Consider the following 22,960-nt stretch of genomic DNA (forward strand, 5'->3'; position numbering starts at 1 on the left):
CAGAGTAAACCTGGGGTAGAGGCTGGAAAATGATATAAGAGTCCAGAGCGAGGGGAGCACATGGCATGAACATCTGGGAGGACGCAGGGTAAGGAGGGGAGAGTAGGACACATGGAAGCAAAGTACAATGAGATAAACAATCTACTATGAAAAATGAGGTAAATAACCTCTGAGTCCTGGTCAGCAGTTGAGATGACTGAAGGTGACTAAAGTATATAACACCTGATAGAGAAAGCAGCAGTGCGGCACCTGAGAGAAAAACCCAAGAATAGAGATTCCTGTATTTGTGCAAAATCCTCTACTCTTCTCAACAGCACTTCCTCTGTAGATTTTTAACTTTTGTGAATTGAACTACCCCCATGCATCAACATGTCCTCTTACTAATGTCCTCCTGATTTCAGTCCCTCACCTCTAACCACACACAAAGCCTTCTCCATTGCTCTTGCCCAGACAGCTGCAAACTGCACCCAGCATGTTCTACACACTGAAGCTAAGTGGAGTTGAAAAACACGCCTTGGATCATCACCTGCCTTTGAAATGCCTTCAAGGATTTCTCTACCTCAGTAATGCTCAGAGTGAGTCCAAGGACCTTTAAGAGTCCATGAGACCCTCCAAGAGGTTCTGTGAGGTCAAAACTGTTTCCCTAATAATACTAAGATGCTGTTTGTCTACTTCACTCTCCTTCTCTCATGAGTGCACAGTGGGATCTTCCAGAGGCCAGATGACTATTATTGAAAAAGGCTGAATTACAGATGCAAACATGAGAATCAAACTATTAAACCAGACATTAAAGAGATCTGCAAAAACAAAAAAGCAATGAAAACTCTTCTTACAAAAGGTTTTGTTTTTAAAATTAAAATGTATGAGGGCTTCCCTGGTGGCGCAGAGGTTAAGAATCTGCCTGCCAATGCAGGGAACACGGGGTCGAGACCTGGTCCGGGAAGATCCCACATGCCGCGGAGCCACTAAGCCCGTGTGCCACAACTACTGAGCCTGCGCTCTAGAGCCCACGAGCCACAACTACTAAAGCCCGCATGCCTAGAACCCGTGCCCCACAACAAGAGAAGCCACCGCAATGAGAAGCCTGCACATCGCAACGAAGAGTAGCCCCCACTCACCGCAACTAGAGAAAGCCCGTGCACAGCAACAAAGACCCAATGCAACCAAAAATAAATAAATAAATTTTTTTTTTTTAAATACCCTTACCTATTCCTGAGGCTGGTGTGAAGAAGTGGATCTTATTAACAGTAGCAAAATCCAGGGATTGAAAATATCTGAAAGAAGACTGTCCTCCCTCCCATATGAAAATTTCAATTGAATTCTGATCTCCTACAATAACAGAATAAAAGGCAAATCTGAAGGCAAAAGTTACAGAAAAAAATGACAAAATTACACAATAAAACTATAATAAAAATATTAAACTTAATTAAAGAAACAAATTTAGGACATTTCTCAGAATTCATTCAATTAAACAAAAATACAATTTAGTAGGAAACACTTTAAAAGTCTTCTTGCATTTACCACATGAAGTATATATTGATACATGGTTTAACCATTAACCATGATCTGATACCAAAAAAAAGAATAGTAACAAATGTTTTATTTTTCAGAAATGTTGAAATTTTACCTATGAAAGTCCTACTAAGCAGAAAAAAGCATATTTGTATTCAGAGAACATTTTTAAATGGTCTTATTGAATGTTGCTTGGCACTATTTATTACCACTACAGATTATCCACGGCATCCCAAGTACAGCCATATAAAAAGTTACCTGTTTGTACCTTGGGTGTAAAATCTTCATAATTCTTTCTACTTTACCCACCCATCCCCAATTTTATTTTAATATCTTTAAAGTAGTGGTTTAGAACACCCACAGGTTATGGACATAACACTTAAAATGTTTTTCTTTTTTCCCAAAATCCATCTGTTAGCTGACAATCAATACTTAGATCCATCAAGAAACATACTATGGATTAGCTAAAAAATTATTACAAGAGCATTTTCAGATGAACATAAAAAGAATGGAAGATAATTTCGATAACAGCTATGTATGCATTGCAAACACTAAATCATCTTACCTGGAAAAACAGTTTTGGCAAAAATTAAGTAAATATCATCGCCTGAAGTCAAGGCTTCAACTTGTGTTGTTCCACTGATGGGAACTTCTTGAAAGTTAATAAACTCATTTCCAGACCACCTGAGTAAAAGGGAGTTTGACCTGACATTAGCCTGGGAAATGGCTAAGAACATAGCACCTCCTCTGGTGAATGAGGCCATGCTCAGCACACCTCGGACACGGAGTGTCTGATGCAACACAAAGCTTCCTCCGTTCCATCTGAAGACCTACAGGGAATGTTCAGACACAAAACACTCATGACTAGGAATTCAGCACTTGTGAGAATTTAGCCAATATCACATGTTTACTCTCCTAGACCCCTTAACTTAGTTAGGAAAGATACTTTCATAAATGAGAAAATATCAAAACTGATCCTCTCTCTTTGCTCTCTCCCTCTTTTTATCTATCTGTGTGTGTATGTGTGTGTGCCTGAGTACACACACAGAGAGTGAAAGAGAAGTTATTTGAAAATAAATCAATTTCAAATATACATCTGGGCAGGGGTGGGTGACAGCAGGAGAAGGGGAAGCCAAAAATAGGAGAAAATTTATTTAAATATGAAAAATTCAGAGTGAGATAAGAAATTTTCTAATGCTGTATTATCATTACCCACTGCTCAAGCAATAGAATATAAAGAAAAACACCTAAACTTTTCAGTCCTGAAGGTGGCACTGCATACAAGGTTTCAGGTGAGTGTTCATGTATTTTAAACTGAAAGCAAACCCTGAATCTACCTAATTTCTTACGCCATCCGGTCAATTTCACAAAGAATTATATTTATTCAGTAAAAACTGGGAATCTTATATAAGCCAAGCATTATGCAAGAAGTAAGGGACAGAATCCCTTCTTCCTTTATGGATCTTATTAACTACTAGGGAAAGGCAAACAATAAATACATCAATCATTAAATAAATGTATGACTACTAAACTGAGACAAGTACTCAACAATTAGGAAGGTATGATAGAGAATTATGAATGTCCTAAGAAATAAAATTAGAAAGAATGACATGACAAAGTTTCTAATGCAGAAAAAGTTTGTCATAACCTGAATGAAGACTGGTGCAGCTAGAATGCAGTTGACAGCACTGGGGGAATGAAGATAATACTGGAGAGGTACCTTTTGTTAAGGTGCCATATAATTTAACACAGGGATGCTTTAGAGAGTGAAAGAGACAGTCTTAATCATTGTAGGACAACAGGCACAACCCAGCACTGTGGTGGGCAAATAAGGACATATGGTTACCTTATTTACAGTCCATATTAAATAATTTAGAAGTTATTCCAAACATAATTGGAAATCATTGAATAATTTCAAAATGAGGAGCAACATGAATTAATATTTTTAAAAGACTACTCCAGCTACTTGAAACATGGATCTGAGGAGATCAGAGAATTTTGGAGACCAGCTAGGAGACTATTCTACTAGCACGGTGAGAAGTGATGGGGACCTAGATTAGGGAAGAAGAAGCAGAGATGGAAAGAAACATCTGTACTCAAAATAGTATCAGGAGATATAATCAAAAACATTTAATAATAAATTAGATGGGAATGAATAATCAGCAGAAATCAAGAAAGTTATGGACTTCCCTGGTGGCACAGTGGTTAAGAATCCTCCTGCCAATACAGGGGACATGGGTTCGATCCCTAGTCCGGGAAGATCCCACATGCCGTGGAGCAACTAAGCCCGTGCGCCGCCAACTACTGAGCCTGTGCCCTAGAGCCCGCGAGCCACAACTACTGAGTGCGCGTGCTGCAACTACTGAAGCCTGCACGCCCATAGCCTGTGCTCCGCAACAAGAGAAGCCACTGCAATGAGAAGCCCGTGCACTGCAACAAAGAGTAGCTCCGGCTCACCTCAACTAGAGAAAGCCCGCGCGAAGCAACAACAAAGGCCCAACGCAGCCAAACATAAATAAATAAATATTTTTTAAAAAAGATACAACCCAGCACTCTATCTCAAGCAACTGAATTTATGAGGTTACTATTTCCCGAGATGAAAGCAAACACTTGAAACAAGTTTCATAGAGAAAATCTACAGTTTAATTTGAGATATGTTAAATCTTAGATACCTAGAACATATTTATGTGTACATGCCAACAGGCAGTTAGACACAAAATCTAGAGTACACAGGAAAGACTACTGATAAATTTGGAAGACAGCCTATAGTTGATATTTAAAGCCATAGGACTGATAAAAGTACTCAGAGTGAGTGAAGAGAAAGAAAAAAGAAATGTGAACCAAAACTGAACCTGAAAAACTTCAAGATATCTAAGTTCAGAAAAGGGAGAAGGAAGTGGCATTGGAGACTGAGAAGGAGACACAGAAAGAAAGAATGAAAATCTGTGTGGTAGTTCAAAAATCAAGAGAAGAGATGGTTTAAATTTGAGGATGAGGTGACTGTCAAGTGCAGATGGGAAGCAATGCAAAATAATGACAGAAAAAAACACCCACTGTATTTGCAACCCAGCTGTCACTGGTGACCATGAAGAAGTTTGCAAAGCAAGTAGAAAATTCTTTCAAGGTATAAATATAGAGGGGATAAAAGAAATGAAGCAGGAAGAAAAGGGGGATAAGATCAGAAGAGAAATCACTTTTTAAGCTTGGAAATCCTGCATTTATGCTGACTGTAATAATCCTAGAGAGAGAGAGAGATGCTAGTTACGGTGGCACTAGAGGGAATAACTGACCCTTATGAAGGCAAGAGGGGAGCCTATGTTAGGCGCCTGTCTTTTATAGAAGAAACACTTCTGCCATTGTAACAGGAGGCAGGAATAAGACTGGTTTTCAAGACAGTTTCTGAATTTGCTGTTGGGAAGATGAGTAATCTTTCTGGTAGCTTTCATTTCAACAAAGTCATGAGCTGAAAGTGAAGAGATGAGAAGCAGGTATGGGAATCTGAGAAGTGACGAAAATTATCAAATAAATATTATTAAGACACTGTGATATAGTTTACTAGAGAAATACGGGATTTCTGGAGTGACGTTGTGTGTCCATCTGGCAATGTTAATCATGAATTTTTAGTGATACCATCTATCCAGCTGTGTGATTTTTCTCCAAGTTTTCCAATGCAATTAAAATGTAATTAAATGTTCATGCTTATTATTATACTTGCTCTGGTTCTTGAAGACAATATAATATTCAAAACTCTATCATTTAAAAATTAACTATGACTAATCAATATCTATATTCTTTTTACTACGTTACCATAATCAAATTATGGTTTTCTTTTATACTAAACCTACAGACTACATCTTTGATGTGTTTCAATTATGGCATTAAAAAAATTCATTTTAAAAGAATCAAACCTGAGTTAATGCAGAATCATCACTTTGACTTGCAACAATTACATAATCTTGACTGTCTGAAGTAAAATATCTTACTTGAGAACTTTCTGAAATAGTGATTGTTTGTACCTGCAAGGAAGACAGAACAGTGAGAATAAAAAATTTAAAGGAAAATTTAACTAAGAAAAGCTCTGAATTACAGTTAATAGTCTGAGTAAATATTTGAAGTTCAAAACTTGAAAAATCATTCTGATCCCCAGGTATGCATATCCAGATGTCATTTCAAGAAAGACCAAAATATCCCTGGATTAAGACACCTTGCTAAAATGTGTATCAATTTGCCAAAAACCCCTTATCACATTAACATAGAACATACACTATCTTCTATTTAGCTCAATCTCAAGGATCTGATTTTTCTTTTAAATAAAGTAATCTACAAAAAAAAGTGTTTTTTTACCAGGAATAATTTGAATCCAGATGTGAATGTATACACACTGTTAACAGAAGGCTTTTCTTCATTTCTTTCTTCATGAGTAATCACAATGTAGGGGGAAAGACCCATATTAAAGGCCTCACAAGTTTTAGGATTTTCTATATGTAAATCCTAGGAAACAAGGAGTAACAGTAATTCACGGGGCATCCAAAATCTATATGTACATTATAGTTTGTGTACCATAAAATAAGTGATGTTTACCTCAAGTGGAACAAAAATCCCTTGCCATCGGTAAACAGTAGAAGACAATTTTCTTAACATTATACCATATACTGAATCTTCCAAAGTAAAGAAACACCAGCCAGAAGCCGATGCATCCAAAAAACTTTGAAATATAGAAAACTTAACATCCATTCCCCCTGAAAAACATAAATCGTGATTTGCTTCTGTAAAATCCTCTCAAACTTTATCTATTCTGTTTATTGTTTAAATAGTGAAACTAGTGAGTTTGTTACTAGAAGTGAAAATGCTTCCATGGTAAGTGTATGTGTATGAGAAAGAGAAGAGACAAACTAGAGAACGTCAAAATAGATAGTAACTAAAAATATCAATACCCAAAGACAAGAAAAATTGTTAACACTGTGCTCTAAACCCACAAAGACTTTTCCAGGGTATATTTATAAATAAATACTGAATTTATACTTTAAAAGGAAATATGTTCAGTATGATTTTTAACAGCTTTCATAAAGATGATGAAAATATAACAGAGAAATTTAGAAATAATAAACACCTTTTATGGAAACATGCTAAATGATAGGTTTTTAAAACTTACACTATTAATTTGAAGCTATCCCCATCCAATGATTTCTAACTTTACATGTTGTATATTTTAAGAATGCCAAAAGATTCACCTACTACAAGCAGCTATCAAGTTTTATCAGCCTGCTATAACAGGTACATGTCCTAAAATTCTGTGCTACAACTAAACAAAGACAGAAACAAAAAATTCCTGCTTAATGAAGAATACCTTTAAAACACCTTGTGTGTCCTATTATCATGACAGTTTCCCATAGAAAGTTAGTTCTTTTTAAACTTTAGTTAATGGTGTGAACATGATGCACCAAGAACAAATGTCAAAGTTGAAACCTAGGCTCCTTGTAAATTATTGATCATTTTTAGATTACCAGTTGATGAAGTCATAATGTCAGTGTCTTTTATGTACTATCCATTGGTGATATCCTTTCCTAGAAATCCAATATTTTAGATTCCTGCTTTGCCACCTTTTAAAGGCACACTACAGCTTTTGCATTAAGAGTCTGAATGTTTTGCACTGAAGTCGACCACATGGTCAAATCCTGCCCTACCGTAATTCCAGAAGATGGTGAATGAAGAATAAACAATGCTTGCTGACATTTAAGAACCTCCAACACATACTCCCACAAGCACTTCCACAAAACACATGCAGAGCCCAAACTATGATGAGATAACTCTGAATTAGAAACCATAATCTTTCTTTTTTAGATCCCATCTCTTCCTGGCTTCCAGGTCATTGTCCCACTATTAATTATCCCTTCTCTTCTAAATATTCAGTCCTTCTCTACTTACCAGGCTTTTTCCATCAGCATTTACACATGCTTAGGTCTCTTCAAACTACACAAACAAAAACCCTGACTCCTACACCCCATCACTACTCTTACTAGATCCTACCCTTCTCAGCCAAACTTCTTGAACTAGTTGTACATATTTGAGGCCTGCATTCTCTCACTTCCACTCAAAATGTTATTCGGTCCACATCCCTCTATACAAATAGCTCTTGTGATTTTATGTCTTCTACATTGCTAATGACAATGAGTATTTTTTTCAGTTCTCATCTTACTGGACTTCTCACCAGCAATTGACACGATTTACCACTCCTTTCTTTTAAAACGCTCTTTCACTGCTGCCTGCAATCCTGCATTCCCCTGGGTTTCTCACCAGGTCTCTGAAGTCCCCTTCTCCTCTCCCTAGTCATTCAATTTGACTCAGTCTGAGTCCTCTTCCCTCTCTATCTTCATCCTCGCTTTCCAGGTTTTTACGTCAACTTCCATGACTTAAAAACAAAATGCCTGCTGAAGGTTTCCGAATTTCTCTCTCCAGCAGAGATCTTCTTTTGAGTCTAGAGAAATATCTTCTAAAAAGTTAACTCAAATTCAAATATTTTACTCCCCTCACCAAAGTAACACCTTGTTTCCATTAGGCACTCCCTTTCTTACTGAACGGCATGAATCTCCATCCAACTGCAGAAACTAGAAACGTAAGAGTCATCTCAGGTACCTTCTTCACATCCAGTCCATCACCCAGTCCAAGCTACCATCATCTGTTGCCCTTTTGTTTGTCTCCCTTCATCCTCTAATTTCTCCTGTGCCAATCCATTCTTTACCTGGCACCAAGAATGATACCTTCAAAGTGCAAATGTGATCAGACCACCCCACATCTATACATGGGGAAACCTCCCTCATGCCTAGACCACTCAGAGACTTTCCATAACCCTAAGATAAGGACTAATGTACGTGATATATTCTTCAAGTTCTTGAATGATCTAGTCTTATCTAGCTCTCCAAACTCAGCACTCCCCCTTATTTCTAAACCCAGTGCCCACTCTTCAGTTCTTCACTTATACGCTCTAGACTTCTGCCTTGATAGCCTTGATAGCTTCCCGCTTTCTCTTCTATGTTCCTCCAACTCAAGTCTTTGCATAATCCCTACTCATCATTAAGTCTTAGTTCAAACGATGATTCCCCTCAGAGGCATTCCTTGATGTTCTCACAACACTTAGAACTTCACCTTTAAAACATTTATTATACTCAAACTACACATTGATTTTTACTTATTTATTTCTGTCTCCCCCTAAATTCTAAGTTCCATGAGTTCAGTACCATGCCTGTCACAGGACAGGCATTCAATAAATATCTGTGAATGCAGTAAAAGAATTAGATATCTGTTCTCCATTTTCAACAGATCTGTAAGATACAATTCATGGGGGAAAATGTAAATCTTATACATGCAATCTTTCTTGGTTATAGAATTTTGTTTTTATAAGAAACTAAACGTACTCATGCCAAAGGCTGTTTCAGAAACTGTCTCCCACTCCACACTCACAGCTAAATCAATGCCATTAGTACGTGACACATTTAAATATACAGTCCTGTTGGCTTCTTCAGTGTCTATAGAGGTGGCTCTAAAAGAAACAAACAGTTGCAGAAAGCAGAAAAAGCATGTAATTTCTACACGTTAAATACCTACATCACTTTGCTAGTATATATTTAATACACTTTTAAATTTACGCAAGTCAAGGTGACATCCATCCACAAATTTTATACAGGAGGAAGGCTAGACTCTAGAGCTCAAAAATATTCATTTATGAAGACATTTAAAAAGCACTATTATCTGATACTTATGATAGTAAGAAAATACTGAGGGTCAGTAACTTCAGTAACTTCACCCTACATATTCTAAAATAAATAAAGCTTTGTCATTCTTAAGTTTCTTCTCACATAAACTAAAAACATTTTACAGAGGAAAAATGAATCAGGAAATTCTTGACATATTAATAAAACTAGATCTATTAGAATATTTCTAAGATATAAAAAAACACAAATATTTGTCAATTTCCAGAGGGAATTTTTTAACTAAAATCATGTTAATATATGTTTGAAGAGTCATTCATTTGGTTTGAGCAGCTAAATATAAGTTAAACTATTTCTTGCTTTTGATTATTACTGAAAACACAAAATAGTGCTTTTACCTGAAAGTGTGGATTCTGAGAAAATAAGAATTCTAATGACACCATTGCACAGCACATGATTAGGTTTTTGATGCTCCCTGTTATGAGAGGGCATACGGCCTCTCTCGATCTATCTGCTAGAGCTCATTTTAAAAGTCCCCATTACGAGAGTCAGAGATCAGTTTTCTTCTGCATTTTCTTTACGTCAAAAGTTACTTCCTACTTAGCTTCAGAAGTGACAATTTCCTTACGAATAAATTATACCTATTTGCAACTGCAGAGATACTGAATAGCCCCAAAGGGGCCTGGTTTTGCAAAACTGTTATCAGGGTTTGAACACGGGCCCCTAGTCTAGCACCTCCAGTCGGATTAAACAAGGTACAGACAAAATGCTCATCCATCTCTGGTTCCGTGTCCAATATGGCTGATATGTGTAGGGCCTGAAAACACAATCAAAAGATAAAGTTACTAGAATTCAGCAACACACATACAGAGTAATTTGCTAAACATTTATGACAACAAAGTAGTATTTTTGGAAAACAGTTCCTCTTTTTTACTTTAATACTGATCCTCATAAAGTAACAGTTACAACTGTTTCAAGTTACAACTTTCAAGATTATCAACACTGTGACACAGTCTAACTGAAATGTCTAAAAATAAAATCTATGGCATTTGAAAACATCACTGAGATTAAAAAATTAAATTTAGATCTTCATTTTTGCTACTTCTTTATCCTGCCCTGGCTATGTAACTGCATTAAGTCTCTTTCTAGCCTAGAATTCACTCTTAAAAAGCAGTTATAGCCACAGCAGGTACAAATCAGAAACAACCCACATGTTTATCAACAGAAGAATGGATAAACAAACAGTGGTCTATTCAATGAAATGCTACTGAGCAATAAAAAAAGAACCAACTACTCATGTGTGCAACCAAAAATGATGTTGACCAAAAGAAGTCAGACATAAAAAGAATACATACTGTATGGTTCTATTTATAAGAAGTTCAAGAATTAGCAAATGAGTCTTCAGTGACAGAAACCAGAAAGCACTTTCCTCTGGGGAGGGTAAGGGACAAGAAGGAAACTTCTGTGTGATGGTTTGTTTAATGTTTAATATACTAATCCAAGTGGTTGTTACACTGGTGTATACATATTTTTAAAGTCACTGAGCCATACGCTTAAGATTTTTATATTTTACTGTTTATGCCTCAGAATAAAAACATGTGGAGAAAAAGATAATTATGTGGGTGAGAGAAAAATTGATTTAATCCAATTTGCTCTAAAATTTAATTTGCCTAATGAACTGAAAGGTCTTTAAACACACTTTGAAAAAGAGTCTTTTAAGAATAAAACACAATAGAAATATAATAAATTTAAAATATACAAAAAATTAAATGAAATAAAATTTAAAACTTTTTTTAAAAGGCATGTGAATGTAAAAAAATAGCAAATTCATAAAATACTTCAAATTTGAATTCTTTTTATCTATATCAAGATGTAAGCATCCTTGAATAAATCAATTAAAGGTTTTAAATTTCCAGAAACATGAAAAAAGTAGACATGCAAATGAATATGAATTCAAAAATGTATTGAAGTTTATACAAACTGATCATAAATAAAATTAATAATTAGGTGGACTGTTTTTACATGAAATAGTTTAAAGTATATTATTTTAGAATTATACTTCATATAGCTGGCTTAAAAAATATCTTAAGCTAATACAATTAGTTATTTTAAACTTAAACTGTGTCTTAAAAATAAAATTTAGTAGTAGGAACAAAAAATTACTAATATACAGAAATTGAAGTGTCAGAAGGTAAACTTCTACAAGTATAGTTCACATTTATGATTAATCCCAAATCCAGCATTTTTCCCCCAATAAGCTATTCCTGTTTACATAGGATATTTGCTCCTCAAATAAGCAGTCTGAAGGAAGCAGTTGTATTTTGTTTAATGAAAATGTGGCAAAAGAATGACTGGCTATGGCTTAACAACTGCAATGAATTGCTTGGAGTTTCTTTTAGTTTATGATTTATAGACAATATAAAGTGAAGTATGCCATTTAAATATACTTAACATTTAAAACAGCAATATGCATATTTTCTTTATTATTTGCACATTCCACTACTCTATTAATGGAACAAATTTCTCCGGTCGCACTCTATGTAAACAATACAGCACTAGAGTACTTTCACGTGGTAATCTAATCACGCCTTTACCTATCACCTAAGCTGGATTTTTTTTTTTTTTTTTTTTTTTCCCGGTACTCAGGCCTCTCACTGTTGTGGCCTCTCCCGTTGCAGAGCACAGGCTCCGGATGCAAAGGCTCAGCGGCCATGGCTCACGGGCCCAGCTGCTCCGCGGCACATGGGATCCTCCTGGACCGGGTCACGAACCTGTGTCCCCTGCATCGGCAGGCGGACCCTCAACCACTGCGCCACCAGGGAAGCCCCTGGATTTTTTTTTTTCTTTCTAGGATCTAGGGTGTTCCTCCAAGAGAAAATTATTTTGTAACTATTAATCATTCATTCTCAGTAAAGTTTCATCCTGTACCTTGAAACGAACACCTTCTTCTAAAACAATATAGCCTTTGGAAGGAGTCAGATCTTTCGACTCCATTGAAGAATTCACTTCTGTCACAATGAACTGAACTGTCACAGTTCCGAACAGTCCCTGTGCAGGTTCCCGAACAATGTACAACACTGCCACACTCTCCTGGATGTAGAGAGCTGTCGGTTCTCGTAGGAAAAAGTGCTCACTGTTGTTAAAGGCTAGAACTCCAGGGCCATCATCATTAGCAAGGACAGTGATTAAGGCTGTCAAATAAAAATATTAAAACAATAAATGAAAATAAAATGGGTTGTAAGTAGTGAGAAGCATGTGCATGTTTCATTGTAAACCAGGCCAATTCTTTTCTAGATCATCTTAAAAACAAGAGAAATTTTAAAAGGCATCTAATGAAATTCCACATTCACTCATGATATAAATAAAAACACTCAGTAAACTTGAAATAAAAGACAGCTTCCTCAACCTGATGAAGTGATATGTCTCAGAAGCCAATAGAAAGTATTAAACTTAATGTTGAAACATTGGAAGGGTTGCCACTAAAAACAGAACAAGACAATGACACCTGTCATCACTGCTACTATTCAGCATCGTCCTGGAGCTAACAGGCCGGTAACAGGTATAAAAGCAATGGAAAGGAATTGCCAAGACTGTCACTATTTTCTAGACATCATGATTGTCTTCTTAGAAAAGACTAGAGAAAAACATTATTAGAACTATTATAAGAGTTTAAAATATAAGGTGAGTAACATTCAGAAATCAAGAGCTTTCTATTTTCTACCACCACTACTAATAATGTTAATAATAATAGCCGAAACAACAACTAATACTACTGAGATCTTACAAGTTGCTTAACCTATATTATTAACTCATTTAATTCTCACAATAACCCTGTGGGGTTGTTTATATTATCATTCTCATTTTAAGAACTGATGATTGAAGCACAGACAGGCAATCTGTGGAAATTCACAAGTTAGATGTGGCAGTACTGGCACTCACAGCTAGGAAGTCTGCTTTGGAGCATGCATTCAAAAAGATTATTGTAACACCTCTGTATATCAGGAATAACCATTAAAAAATATAATAAAAATGGACCTCGTTCATAATAGCAACAATACCTAGCAATCAAAGTAAAAAAGACCTACATGAAAAAAATTGTAAAATGCTAATGTGTGACTGCGGCGGATGGTGTCAGTGCATCACCCATAGCCTGTGGCTCACTCAGGAGTGAAGGGGTGAAAAGGAGCTGTGTATAAGAAATCATCAACTACCTATTATATTTTCCCCCAGCTCCAGTCCAGGAGAAGGATTTGTTAAAATCAGCTGAAATGCTTCATCTCCTTCCGGAATGTCATCATCAAGAATCATGATGTCAACATGTTTATACCTTTCTCCATTAGCAAAATGAAGAATCTGGTCAAAAAAGTAAAAGTAGCAGTATTATATTTAAATACACTCTGAGTTTTTTTTAAATGTTTGGAAATAAATACAATATACTTTTGAATGTGAACTAACCTATTTACAGGATTTTTCCCTTACTTTTTCATGACCTCTTTTTATTTAAACTGACAATATTAAGTTTAAAAAGTAGAAGTTGTGGAGGAAGAAAGGAAACATTTGACTAAGCAGTAAAAGGCACGAAGAGACAAGATAAACATTTTCAAACACTAAAGGTGTTTCGGTAAAGTAAAACAAAGAAATGGAAGAGTTAACATTTTCAAGAAGCGTTAAGAAACACTCTGGAAAGGTCATCTAATGATATAAATTGTGTAACACAATAATGTGTGTTCTCCAGTATCAAATACTGCAATAAGGTAGTATATTAATAAGAAGTGGGTATCAAATATTACAATAAAATAATGAATGAAGTGAAATACATAAGAATCTTTAAAACAGTACTGAAAGTTTAATTTATAGAATTTACCAAAATAGTGAAGAGAGCTATTCCACCATGTGGAAATCTTCTGACCTAATTTACTATGGAATATACAGTAGTTTATTATTTCAAGATTAACTTATTTACAGGGCCTAAATCACTATAATTCTCAATGAGTTCACCATTGCGGTAAAGACGTAATCCAGCCCCAGCTGTGCTTCCAAATTCTGGGCATACACAAACAAGGAAACGTGGCCAAGAGTCCCTTTGCTCCTCTGGGCTACCAATGTTAAACTTCTTTGGGTTTCGTTTACTTCAAATCTATAATAAAAAGAATACATTCATTTTTCCTTATAAGCTTTTATTCAGTAGATAGTAGAGAATCTGAAACTCAGAAAAGGGCTCTTACGCAGGCTTCGGTTTACCTGCTCTGTTGCCACTCAATCATGCCTCGAGCACCGTCATTGGCATCAATAATAATTTGTGCAGTCAAGCCCTCTGAATCTGAAAAAGCACAGAAACATACCTTTAAATAAATGTAAGTAGTTAAAAAGAGAATTCGTTGATATAGAATTTAAAGACCTTTGGTATTATATAATTCCTAACATAGAGGTATTGCCAACATTACTCAAAAGATGTTTAAGAAAATAAGACATAAATACTTAATAACATGTGAATGAGGAAACTTCTGCTAACAAGAACCACTGACTTACAGAAATCTAATCAACTGAGAACAGTATAAAATAAGCAACTGAAGTTACGGTTAATTTCTATTATTTTAATCCATTTCAAGAGGAAAGGAAAATGGGGATAGTTGCAAGGAGTAGAAAGAGGAGGGAAAAAATGGGAAGAGAAAGGCAGGACGTGCTGCAGAGAAAAATACAGGTGTGAAAATGAGACAGAGAGATACAGGGATACAAACAGAAGTTGAGAAGGTAGGAAAGATGGGGGAAGGTTAGGTGGAATAAAGACTAAGCTTAAAGTAGATTTCTCTTATCCCTTTTTATTCTGTATTCTGTCCACCAAGCTCAGTATGTTACCAATATCCATTATTCAATCTTGAAATAGTAACTAACCCTGTTACTGTTTTGTTCTGTTCTTTAATATGTTCATCCTTTATCTTTTAAATTTCAGAAGGTCCACCTTACTCTCCGATACGTATGACAGCTGTCTGGGTGAAGAATGGGTAAGGAAAGTGGAATTCTCTCTGAGTGAAGGGATCAACAATGTTGAAGAAAGAATATAAAATCAGGATTTGTGCCCATCAAGCTAGAAGCTACAGAGCACAAGCCCAGCTCCACCAGTTCTTAGCTGTTTGACCTCGGCATGGCACTTAGCTCAGCTCCCCCATCTATAAAATGGGCAAACATAAGGAATAATGGTACTAATATACAAAGCACTTGAAACAGGAGCATTAGAAAGCACTTATCAAAAGTTAAACTATTCAAATTACCTCTGAGTGTAAGGAAATATGATGTACTCTGTCAGTTTTCTTAGTGTGAACAGTAATTAACTTGGTAATAATTGCTTGATGTAAACAGCCTAGTTGTTGGAATCATATATATCTTTTGCATAAAAATGGAAACTTTCCAAGTAATAATATAATAATATGTTAAAAACTGATTATTCCCTTTTGCTATTTTCAAAGTTGTCATACTGAGCCTCAGAAGTGAGTGAGGAACTCCCATTCCTCAGGCCCCTGCTCTGGGCCATGCTTCTCCCCCTTTAACTCAGACTAATTTTCCCTCTGCCCAGAGCACCTTCTAACCCAGGGGTCCCCAACCCCCAGGCCACAGACTAGTAGCAGTCCGTGGCCTGTTAGGAACCAGGCCACATAGCAGGAGGTGAGCGGCAGGCAGGTAAGCGAGTGAAGCTTCATCTGTATTTACAGCCGCTCACCATCGCTCGCATTACCGCCTGAGCTCCGCCTCCTGTCAGATCAGCAGCAGCATTAGATTCTCATAGGAGCGCAAGCCCTACTATAAACTGCACATGCGAGGGATATAGGTTGCGCGCTCCTTGTGAGAATCTAATGCCTGATGATCCGAGGCGGAGCTGAGGCAGTGATGCTAGCACTGGGGAGTGGCTGCAAATACAGATTATCATTAGCAGAGAGGTTTGACTACACAGAGATCATAATAAATCAATTGCTTACAGACTAATATCAAAACCCTATCAGTTAAAGAAGATGTGGCACATATATACAATGGAATATTACTCAGCCTTAAAAAAAAACAAAATTGAGTTATTTTTAGTGAGGTGGATGGGCCTAGAGACTGTCATACAGAGTGAAGTAAGTCAGAAAAAGAAAAACAAATACCGTATGCTAACATATATATGGAATCTAAAAAAAAAAAAAAGTGGTTCTGAAGAACCGAGCAGCAGGACAGGAATAAAGACGCAGATGTAGAGAATGGACCTGAGGACACGGGAAGGGGGAAGGGTAAGCTGGGACGAAATGAGAGAGTGGCATGGACTTATATATACTACCAAATGTAAAATAGATAGCTAGTGGGAAGCAGCCCCATAGCACAGGGAGATCAGCTCGTTGCTTTGTGACCACCTAGAAGGGTGGGATAGGGAGGGTGGGAGGGAGATGCAAGACGGAGGAGATATGGGGATGTATGTATATGTATAGCTGATTCACTGTGTTATAAAGCAGAAACTAACACACCATTGTAAAGCAATTATACTCCCATAAAGATGTAAAAAAAAAAAAAACCGTATCAGTGAGTGGCAAGTGAAACAAGCTCAGGGCTTCCACTGATTCTGCATTATGGTGAGTTCTATAATTATTTCATTATATATTACAATGTAATAATAATAGAAATAAAGTGCACAATAAACGTAATACGCTTGAATCATCCCAAAACGATCCCCACCCCCGCCCTGGTCCTTGGAAAAATTATCTTCCACAAAACCGGTATCTGTTGCCAAAAAGGCTGGGGACCGCTGTTCTAACCAAGGGATGGGGAGCAGGCTATTTCAGGGCAACTCACCACCAACCCTCACTAGGCCGTCACACCTAAAACTTGCAGACAAAATTTCCAATATCAAATGTCCAAATCGTAAGCAAGAGTTTGTGTTTTAATAATAGGAATATATCTTTCTAAAGTAATCTACATAAAGTTGTACTAAGGTTCAAGTTTTACCTTTCAGTCTGTAATGAATTAACTGAGTCTTTTCTAAAGCATGAAAAGAAAGAGATAAAAAGTCAAAAAAGAAGCAGAGAACACAGCAAACAAACACCCTACTCAATCTAAGAGAAAATAAAAACATCTGAGAGTTTGGAGATCTAATGAAAATAGCAAATTAAATATTAAAAGGAAAATGCCTTCATAAGAACTAATTCTATTTTGAAGATTACAAATTTGGTTATAAAATAACTGTAATGTTTAAAAAGCATCACACAATTTTTAAATTTCTTTATGCTGTCCAAAGTACAAAGCTACAATATACGATGGTCTTTAAATTTAAATAAATCTAAAAGCTCACATATTTACGCATATAGCTGACATTAGCAAACTTCACAATGCTCACTTCTGATTAAAAAATGAAGAAACTTTACTTCGTTTGCAGTGAGTAAACAGAAACAAACAAAAAAGCCCATCATACCTAGTCTAGGAGGAAATGAAGTTAAAGGAGCCATGATAAGTTCCACATAAGTTAAATTCACAAGGAAATATTCTTCTAGTTCTGGTACATCGTCCTGCAAAAATTACACCCATTAAATTATCTATAATTATGCTCTCAAATTAATTACCTTACAAGCTGTTTTGAAAAATTATCTTTTAAATATAAATATATATATTTAAATAGTATACAGAAAACATAAAATGCAAACATAGAGTAGAAAAGATTTAAATCAGAAAAAATAAACATGTCTTGGCAATGATTTTTTTGGATTTAACACTAAAAGCAAAAGCAATAAAAGCAAAAATAAACAAGTGGGACTATATCAAATTGAAAAGCTTCTGCACAGCAAAAGAAAACATCAACAAAAGAAAAGGCGACCTACGGAATGGGAGAAAATATTTGCAAATCATACATATCCAAAATTTATCTAAAAAAGTCATACAACTCAATAGCAAAACAACAAATAATCTGATTTAAAATGAAGAGGGACAGAATAGAAATTTTTCCAAGGAGGAAATACAAACGGCCGACCTGTACATTAAAAGGTGCTCAACATCACTAATCCTCATAGAAATGCAAGTCAAAACCACAATGAGACCTCGCCTTACATTTATTAGAATGGCTATTATCAAAAAGACAAGAGGTAAGTGTTGGTGAGAATGTGGAAAAAGAAGAACCCTTCACACTGTTGGTGGGAATGTAAATTGGTGCAGCCACTGTGCAAAACAATATGAAGGTTCCTCAGAAACTTAAAAATAGAACTACCAGCAATCCCACACCTGGGTATTTATCCAAAGGGAATGAAAACACAATAGTGAAGTGGTATCTGCACTCCCATGGTCACTGCAGCATTATTCACAGCAGCAAAGTTATGGAAACAACCCAAGTGTCCATCAACAGATGAATGGATAAGACGTGGTATATATATAAAATGGAATATTATTCAGCCACAAGAAAGAAGGAAATCCTTCCATTTTTAACAACACGGATGGACCCTGAGGGTATCATGCTAAGCAAAATAAGCCAGACAGAGGAAGACATACTGCATGGTGTGGAATCTAAAATAAAGTCATACGCGTAAAAACAGAGCGCAGAAAACTGGTTGCTAGTGGCTGGGCTGGGGTTGCAGGGGGAATAGGGAGGGATTGGTAAAAGAGTACAAACTCAGCTGTAAGATGAGTAAGACCTGAGGATCTAAGGTAAAACATGGTGACTATAGTTGACAACACTGTACTGTACAATTTAAATTTGCTGGGACAACAGAACTTAAATGTTCTCACACACAAAAAAAGATAAATACATGAGGTGATGGATGTGTTAATTAACTAGATGTGGGGAATTCTTTCACAATGTAAACATATATCAAATCAACAGAATATACACTTCAAATATCTTATAATTTTATATATTTTTTAGATTCTACATAAGTTTACCATACAGTGCTGGTTAATTATACTTCAGTAAAGCTGAAATTTTTAAAGAAACATAAAATTATTAAACTTACACCTGGTTGTATAGGTTATTAGGTTGAACCACATGAAACTACTAATATTATATCATTTTTTACCTGGACTAATATAATATGTAAACCAATTATATAAATATACAAACTTAGTATACCTTAAATATAATAAGAGCTAAATATTTTTAATTACCTTAATTACCTTTTTAATTACCTTAAAAAAATGATTCTAATCCAATGATTAGAATGAGGAATAGAATAATACTATGGGAAAAATATAGGCTTTGCAGTCAAAGAGAACTAGTACCGGGCTTCCCTGGTGGCGCAGTGGTTGAGAGTCCGCCTGCCGATGCAGGGGACACGGGTTCGTGCCCCGGTCCGGGAAGATCCCACATGCCGCGGAGCGGCTGGGCCCGTGAGCCATGGCCGCTGGGCCTGCGCGTCTGGAGCCTGTGCTCCGCAACGGGAGAGGCCGCAACGGTGAGAGGCCCACATACCGCAAAAAAAAAAAAAAAAAAAAAAGAGAACTAGTACCAAATTTCTGTAATTTTAGTTGAGTTACTTAAATTTTAACGCCTCAATTCTGGCATCTTTATAATGAGGGAAGTAACTGCTACTTTGGGGATTTTAATAATGATTAAAAATAATGTGTATGGAGTACCTGGCCAGAGAGAGTCCCTACAAAGTGACAGGTATTTGTGATAGTTAATTTTAATACAATATTACTATTAATCACTAATAAGGCAGCTGCTCAAAATATGAGGACGAGCAAAACCCACATCAGTAGTAACCAGACAGCCAACAATATTGTGACATAGAAACCCAATGTATATATATGAATATATAATATTAGTACATACACCTCTCTCTTCATTGTATTTAATGGAGATGTGTTGGCATGTGAAAAAATGAGAAAATGAAGGTCACAGTTTCTATCTTCTGTAAAACAGGGACAAATGTGAGTTACAGAATCAGCGATGTAAAAGGGACTGTTCCCAACCTACCCGCACTGTTCCCCACCTCCATGCAACAACTCTCCCCTATCATGCCCCAGGCTGGCTTATTTCTGTAAATACAGGCTTGCAGTCTCTTAATCTTGTGCTACTCTGAGAACAGAAACGACTGCAAAAACCTGGGGAGAAAAAATGAAACTTGGAAACCTTGTGTTCATAAAACAAGACTGTAAACCAGACCTCTGAAGGTGGCTATATATTTTCTGCTTTAAAAACTAACGTATCGGGCTTCCCTGGTGGCGCAGTGGTTGAGAGTCCGCCTGCCGATGCAGGGGGACAAGGGTTCGTGCCCCGGTCCGGGAAGATCCCACATGCCGCGGAGCAGCTGGGCCTGTGAGCCATAGCTGCTGAGCCTGCGCGTCCGGAGCCTGTGCTCCGCAGCGGGAGAGGCCACAACAGTGAGAGGCCCGCGTACCGCAAAAAACAACAACAACAACAAAAAACTAACGTATCTAAGGAATAATCCATTTATTTGTATTCAATTACATTAATAGATTATATATTTGGAGGAAGACTTACCTTAAAGTTTTATGGAAACTTGTGTTGTATGTCACGTACTGAAATAACATTACCCTTCATCTTACGGCTTTAGAGTTCTCATATTACCATATTAGGTCACAGTGCCACAGTAACAAACAAAATAAGAATTACTGATTTCAGATGGTAGATGGTTTACAGTACTTATAATTTTGTAAAAGTAAAAGGCCTCTGAGAAAATTAAAACTTGAAAAAATAGAACCCCAAAATACATAGTAACTGAAAATTATTTTTCTAAGGCAATATTCATTCTCTCTCTTTCTCCCTTCCCCTACCCCTCCACCCCACACACCATGTCCTACCCTCTCCATATGTACTATTTTCATAAACTTCTTGGAAATGAATTTAAGTAGTTGAAACACTAAGTCCCAAAACAACACAAGATTTCCCAACATGAAAAATCATTTAAAACACAATTTCAGTCAGAAATGACTACTTTAAGTTTGACCATAATCACATTTTATACCATCAGCCTCTAGTGAGTTTCTCACTATCTCTAATTTAACCGGTCCTAACAACTAAGTCGCTGACCTACATGGCTTTGCTGGTCCAATGAATCCTTTGGAGTAATCAAAATGCTCCTTTGGAATCTCTTAGGCCAATGACATCTTAAACGGGACTGCCCTAAGGAAATTTTCTTTATCACAAGTTGTTTCTGTGATAAAATACACAACAACAGACCAGCCTATCTAGACAAGAAAAGAATCCCCTGTGTAATTTAAAAAAAAAAAGTCACAAAAAGAAATAAGTTGATTTAAAGACACCAGAACATTTAATCAACTTCTACTTTTTATCTGGTTATTCGCATTTAATACAGTAATAGCAAAATAAGCGTTTTACCTCAAGTATAGTAATGTTGATGGCTGCTGCTGTTGCCCCTTCTTCTAAAATCAGAAAGCCAATTACTGGGACAAAGTCAACATTTGGCTCAGCTAGGTTTCCTTCTGTTTGGTTCTTTAGACTCAACATTCCAGGAACTGTGGTATATGTGACATTAATGGCTCCTAATTGAATTGGATGGGAAGGGATTTTTAAATTATTTAAAATTAAAAAATAGTATCTCATTATGAACTTGTTGACTTTCCTAAAAGCACATCAGTAGCTGTATTATTGGCCCCAATTCTTCACCCCTTCCTCTCTTCTTGGCCTTTACCATGTAATGGCTCAGTGATGTTGCACTGTGGGCAAGGCATCCCTGCCTACCTCTACTTTGAGTTTGACTGTGTGACTTATTTGGGCTACAAGGTAAAAGTGATGGTGCGCTAGTTCTGAGCCTAGACCTCATGGGGTCTGGCGTGTTTTTGCTTGCCTTCTTATGCCTCTACTGGTTCCAGGAGAAGAATGAGAGACACGTGGAATATAGCCACGCTAGCCAAGCCCAGACTCAGTTAGTGGACCCACGGCTGGCCCATTACCATATGCTGCTGAGAGTTTATGATTGTTTGTTGCACAGCATTCTGTGACACTAGATAAATTCCTTTAATCTTTCAAAAATAAAGAAGTTATAAAATCCTGTCCTGAATTAAGAAATATTAATTGTTTTCCTGTCCCTGATTTATTCTAGCAATGGCTTTCATCCACCCTAGTAGAATATTAAAAAAGCACCTGCCTGGAAACTCCATTCATTCTAGAGTGACACAAACCTAGAGATCCAAATTCTCTGTTGATGAAAAGCTGAATTGTCATGTTAGCCTCCTGTAGCAAAACAAATCTTGACGAAAGAGCAAAACTTAACACTCCATGTGGTTCATCACTGGCTTCTACGGTCAGAACAGCTGCATATCCTTGAGCGTCAAGCAGAGCAGTTCCTGCTGGTGCAACTCCTAAGAAAGTCAGGGACCACAAGAAATCTAACAGTGACTTGACCTTAACTTCTAAATACTTAAAATATAACCCCACTTTTTGAAACATATTAAAGTAACCAGAAAGTGGTTACTTTCACTCCTCTAACAGAAATCTTCAGTGTGAAAAACAGAAGTTACCTTTTAGGTTTTTTTTCTTCTTAGATAGCAAATTTTTTTTTTTTTTTTTTTGGCTTGACCTATTATTGTCATTATGTGCTATACTGGTCATCTGAATTACAGAAATTGATTAGAAAGTGAGGAAAATACCCAGATAACTTGCTCAAATTAGTAAATCTAATTTATCCATAAAACTGATCCAGAATCCAAGTTGGTCAGCTTAGCATAAAATTAATTTCATTGAATTCTACCTTTGGAAATATATTTTACTCCACAGGAAATATTCAGCAAAATTTTTAGAGGTTTTAACTTGAATC

At 36.5% G+C, this 22,960-nt stretch overlaps 1 protein-coding gene across 1 annotated transcript in view; it reads right to left on the minus strand.

Annotated features, from left to right (window-relative positions):
• Positions 1–22,960, minus strand: part of ADGRV1 (adhesion G protein-coupled receptor V1) — a 524,493-nt gene that overhangs the window by 396,390 nt on the left and 105,143 nt on the right. The window contains exons 36-49 of the mRNA XM_004263660.2: positions 22,326–22,505; positions 21,523–21,686; positions 17,650–17,743; positions 14,460–14,538; positions 14,217–14,355; positions 13,430–13,571; positions 12,147–12,409; positions 9,860–10,035; positions 8,925–9,049; positions 6,094–6,251; positions 5,857–6,003; positions 5,421–5,528; positions 2,078–2,342; positions 1,207–1,329 (exon numbers count right to left, since the gene is read on the minus strand). Of these exons, the coding sequence (XP_004263708.1) occupies positions 1,207–1,329; positions 2,078–2,342; positions 5,421–5,528; positions 5,857–6,003; positions 6,094–6,251; positions 8,925–9,049; positions 9,860–10,035; positions 12,147–12,409; positions 13,430–13,571; positions 14,217–14,355; positions 14,460–14,538; positions 17,650–17,743; positions 21,523–21,686; positions 22,326–22,505 (2,163 nt within the window). The remainder of the gene's footprint in view (positions 1–1,206; positions 1,330–2,077; positions 2,343–5,420; positions 5,529–5,856; positions 6,004–6,093; positions 6,252–8,924; positions 9,050–9,859; positions 10,036–12,146; positions 12,410–13,429; positions 13,572–14,216; positions 14,356–14,459; positions 14,539–17,649; positions 17,744–21,522; positions 21,687–22,325; positions 22,506–22,960) is intronic.

This window comes from Orcinus orca, chromosome 3, assembly GCF_937001465.1.
Source record: "Orcinus orca chromosome 3, mOrcOrc1.1, whole genome shotgun sequence".
In the NCBI taxonomy this organism is placed as follows: domain Eukaryota; kingdom Metazoa; phylum Chordata; class Mammalia; order Artiodactyla; family Delphinidae; genus Orcinus; species Orcinus orca.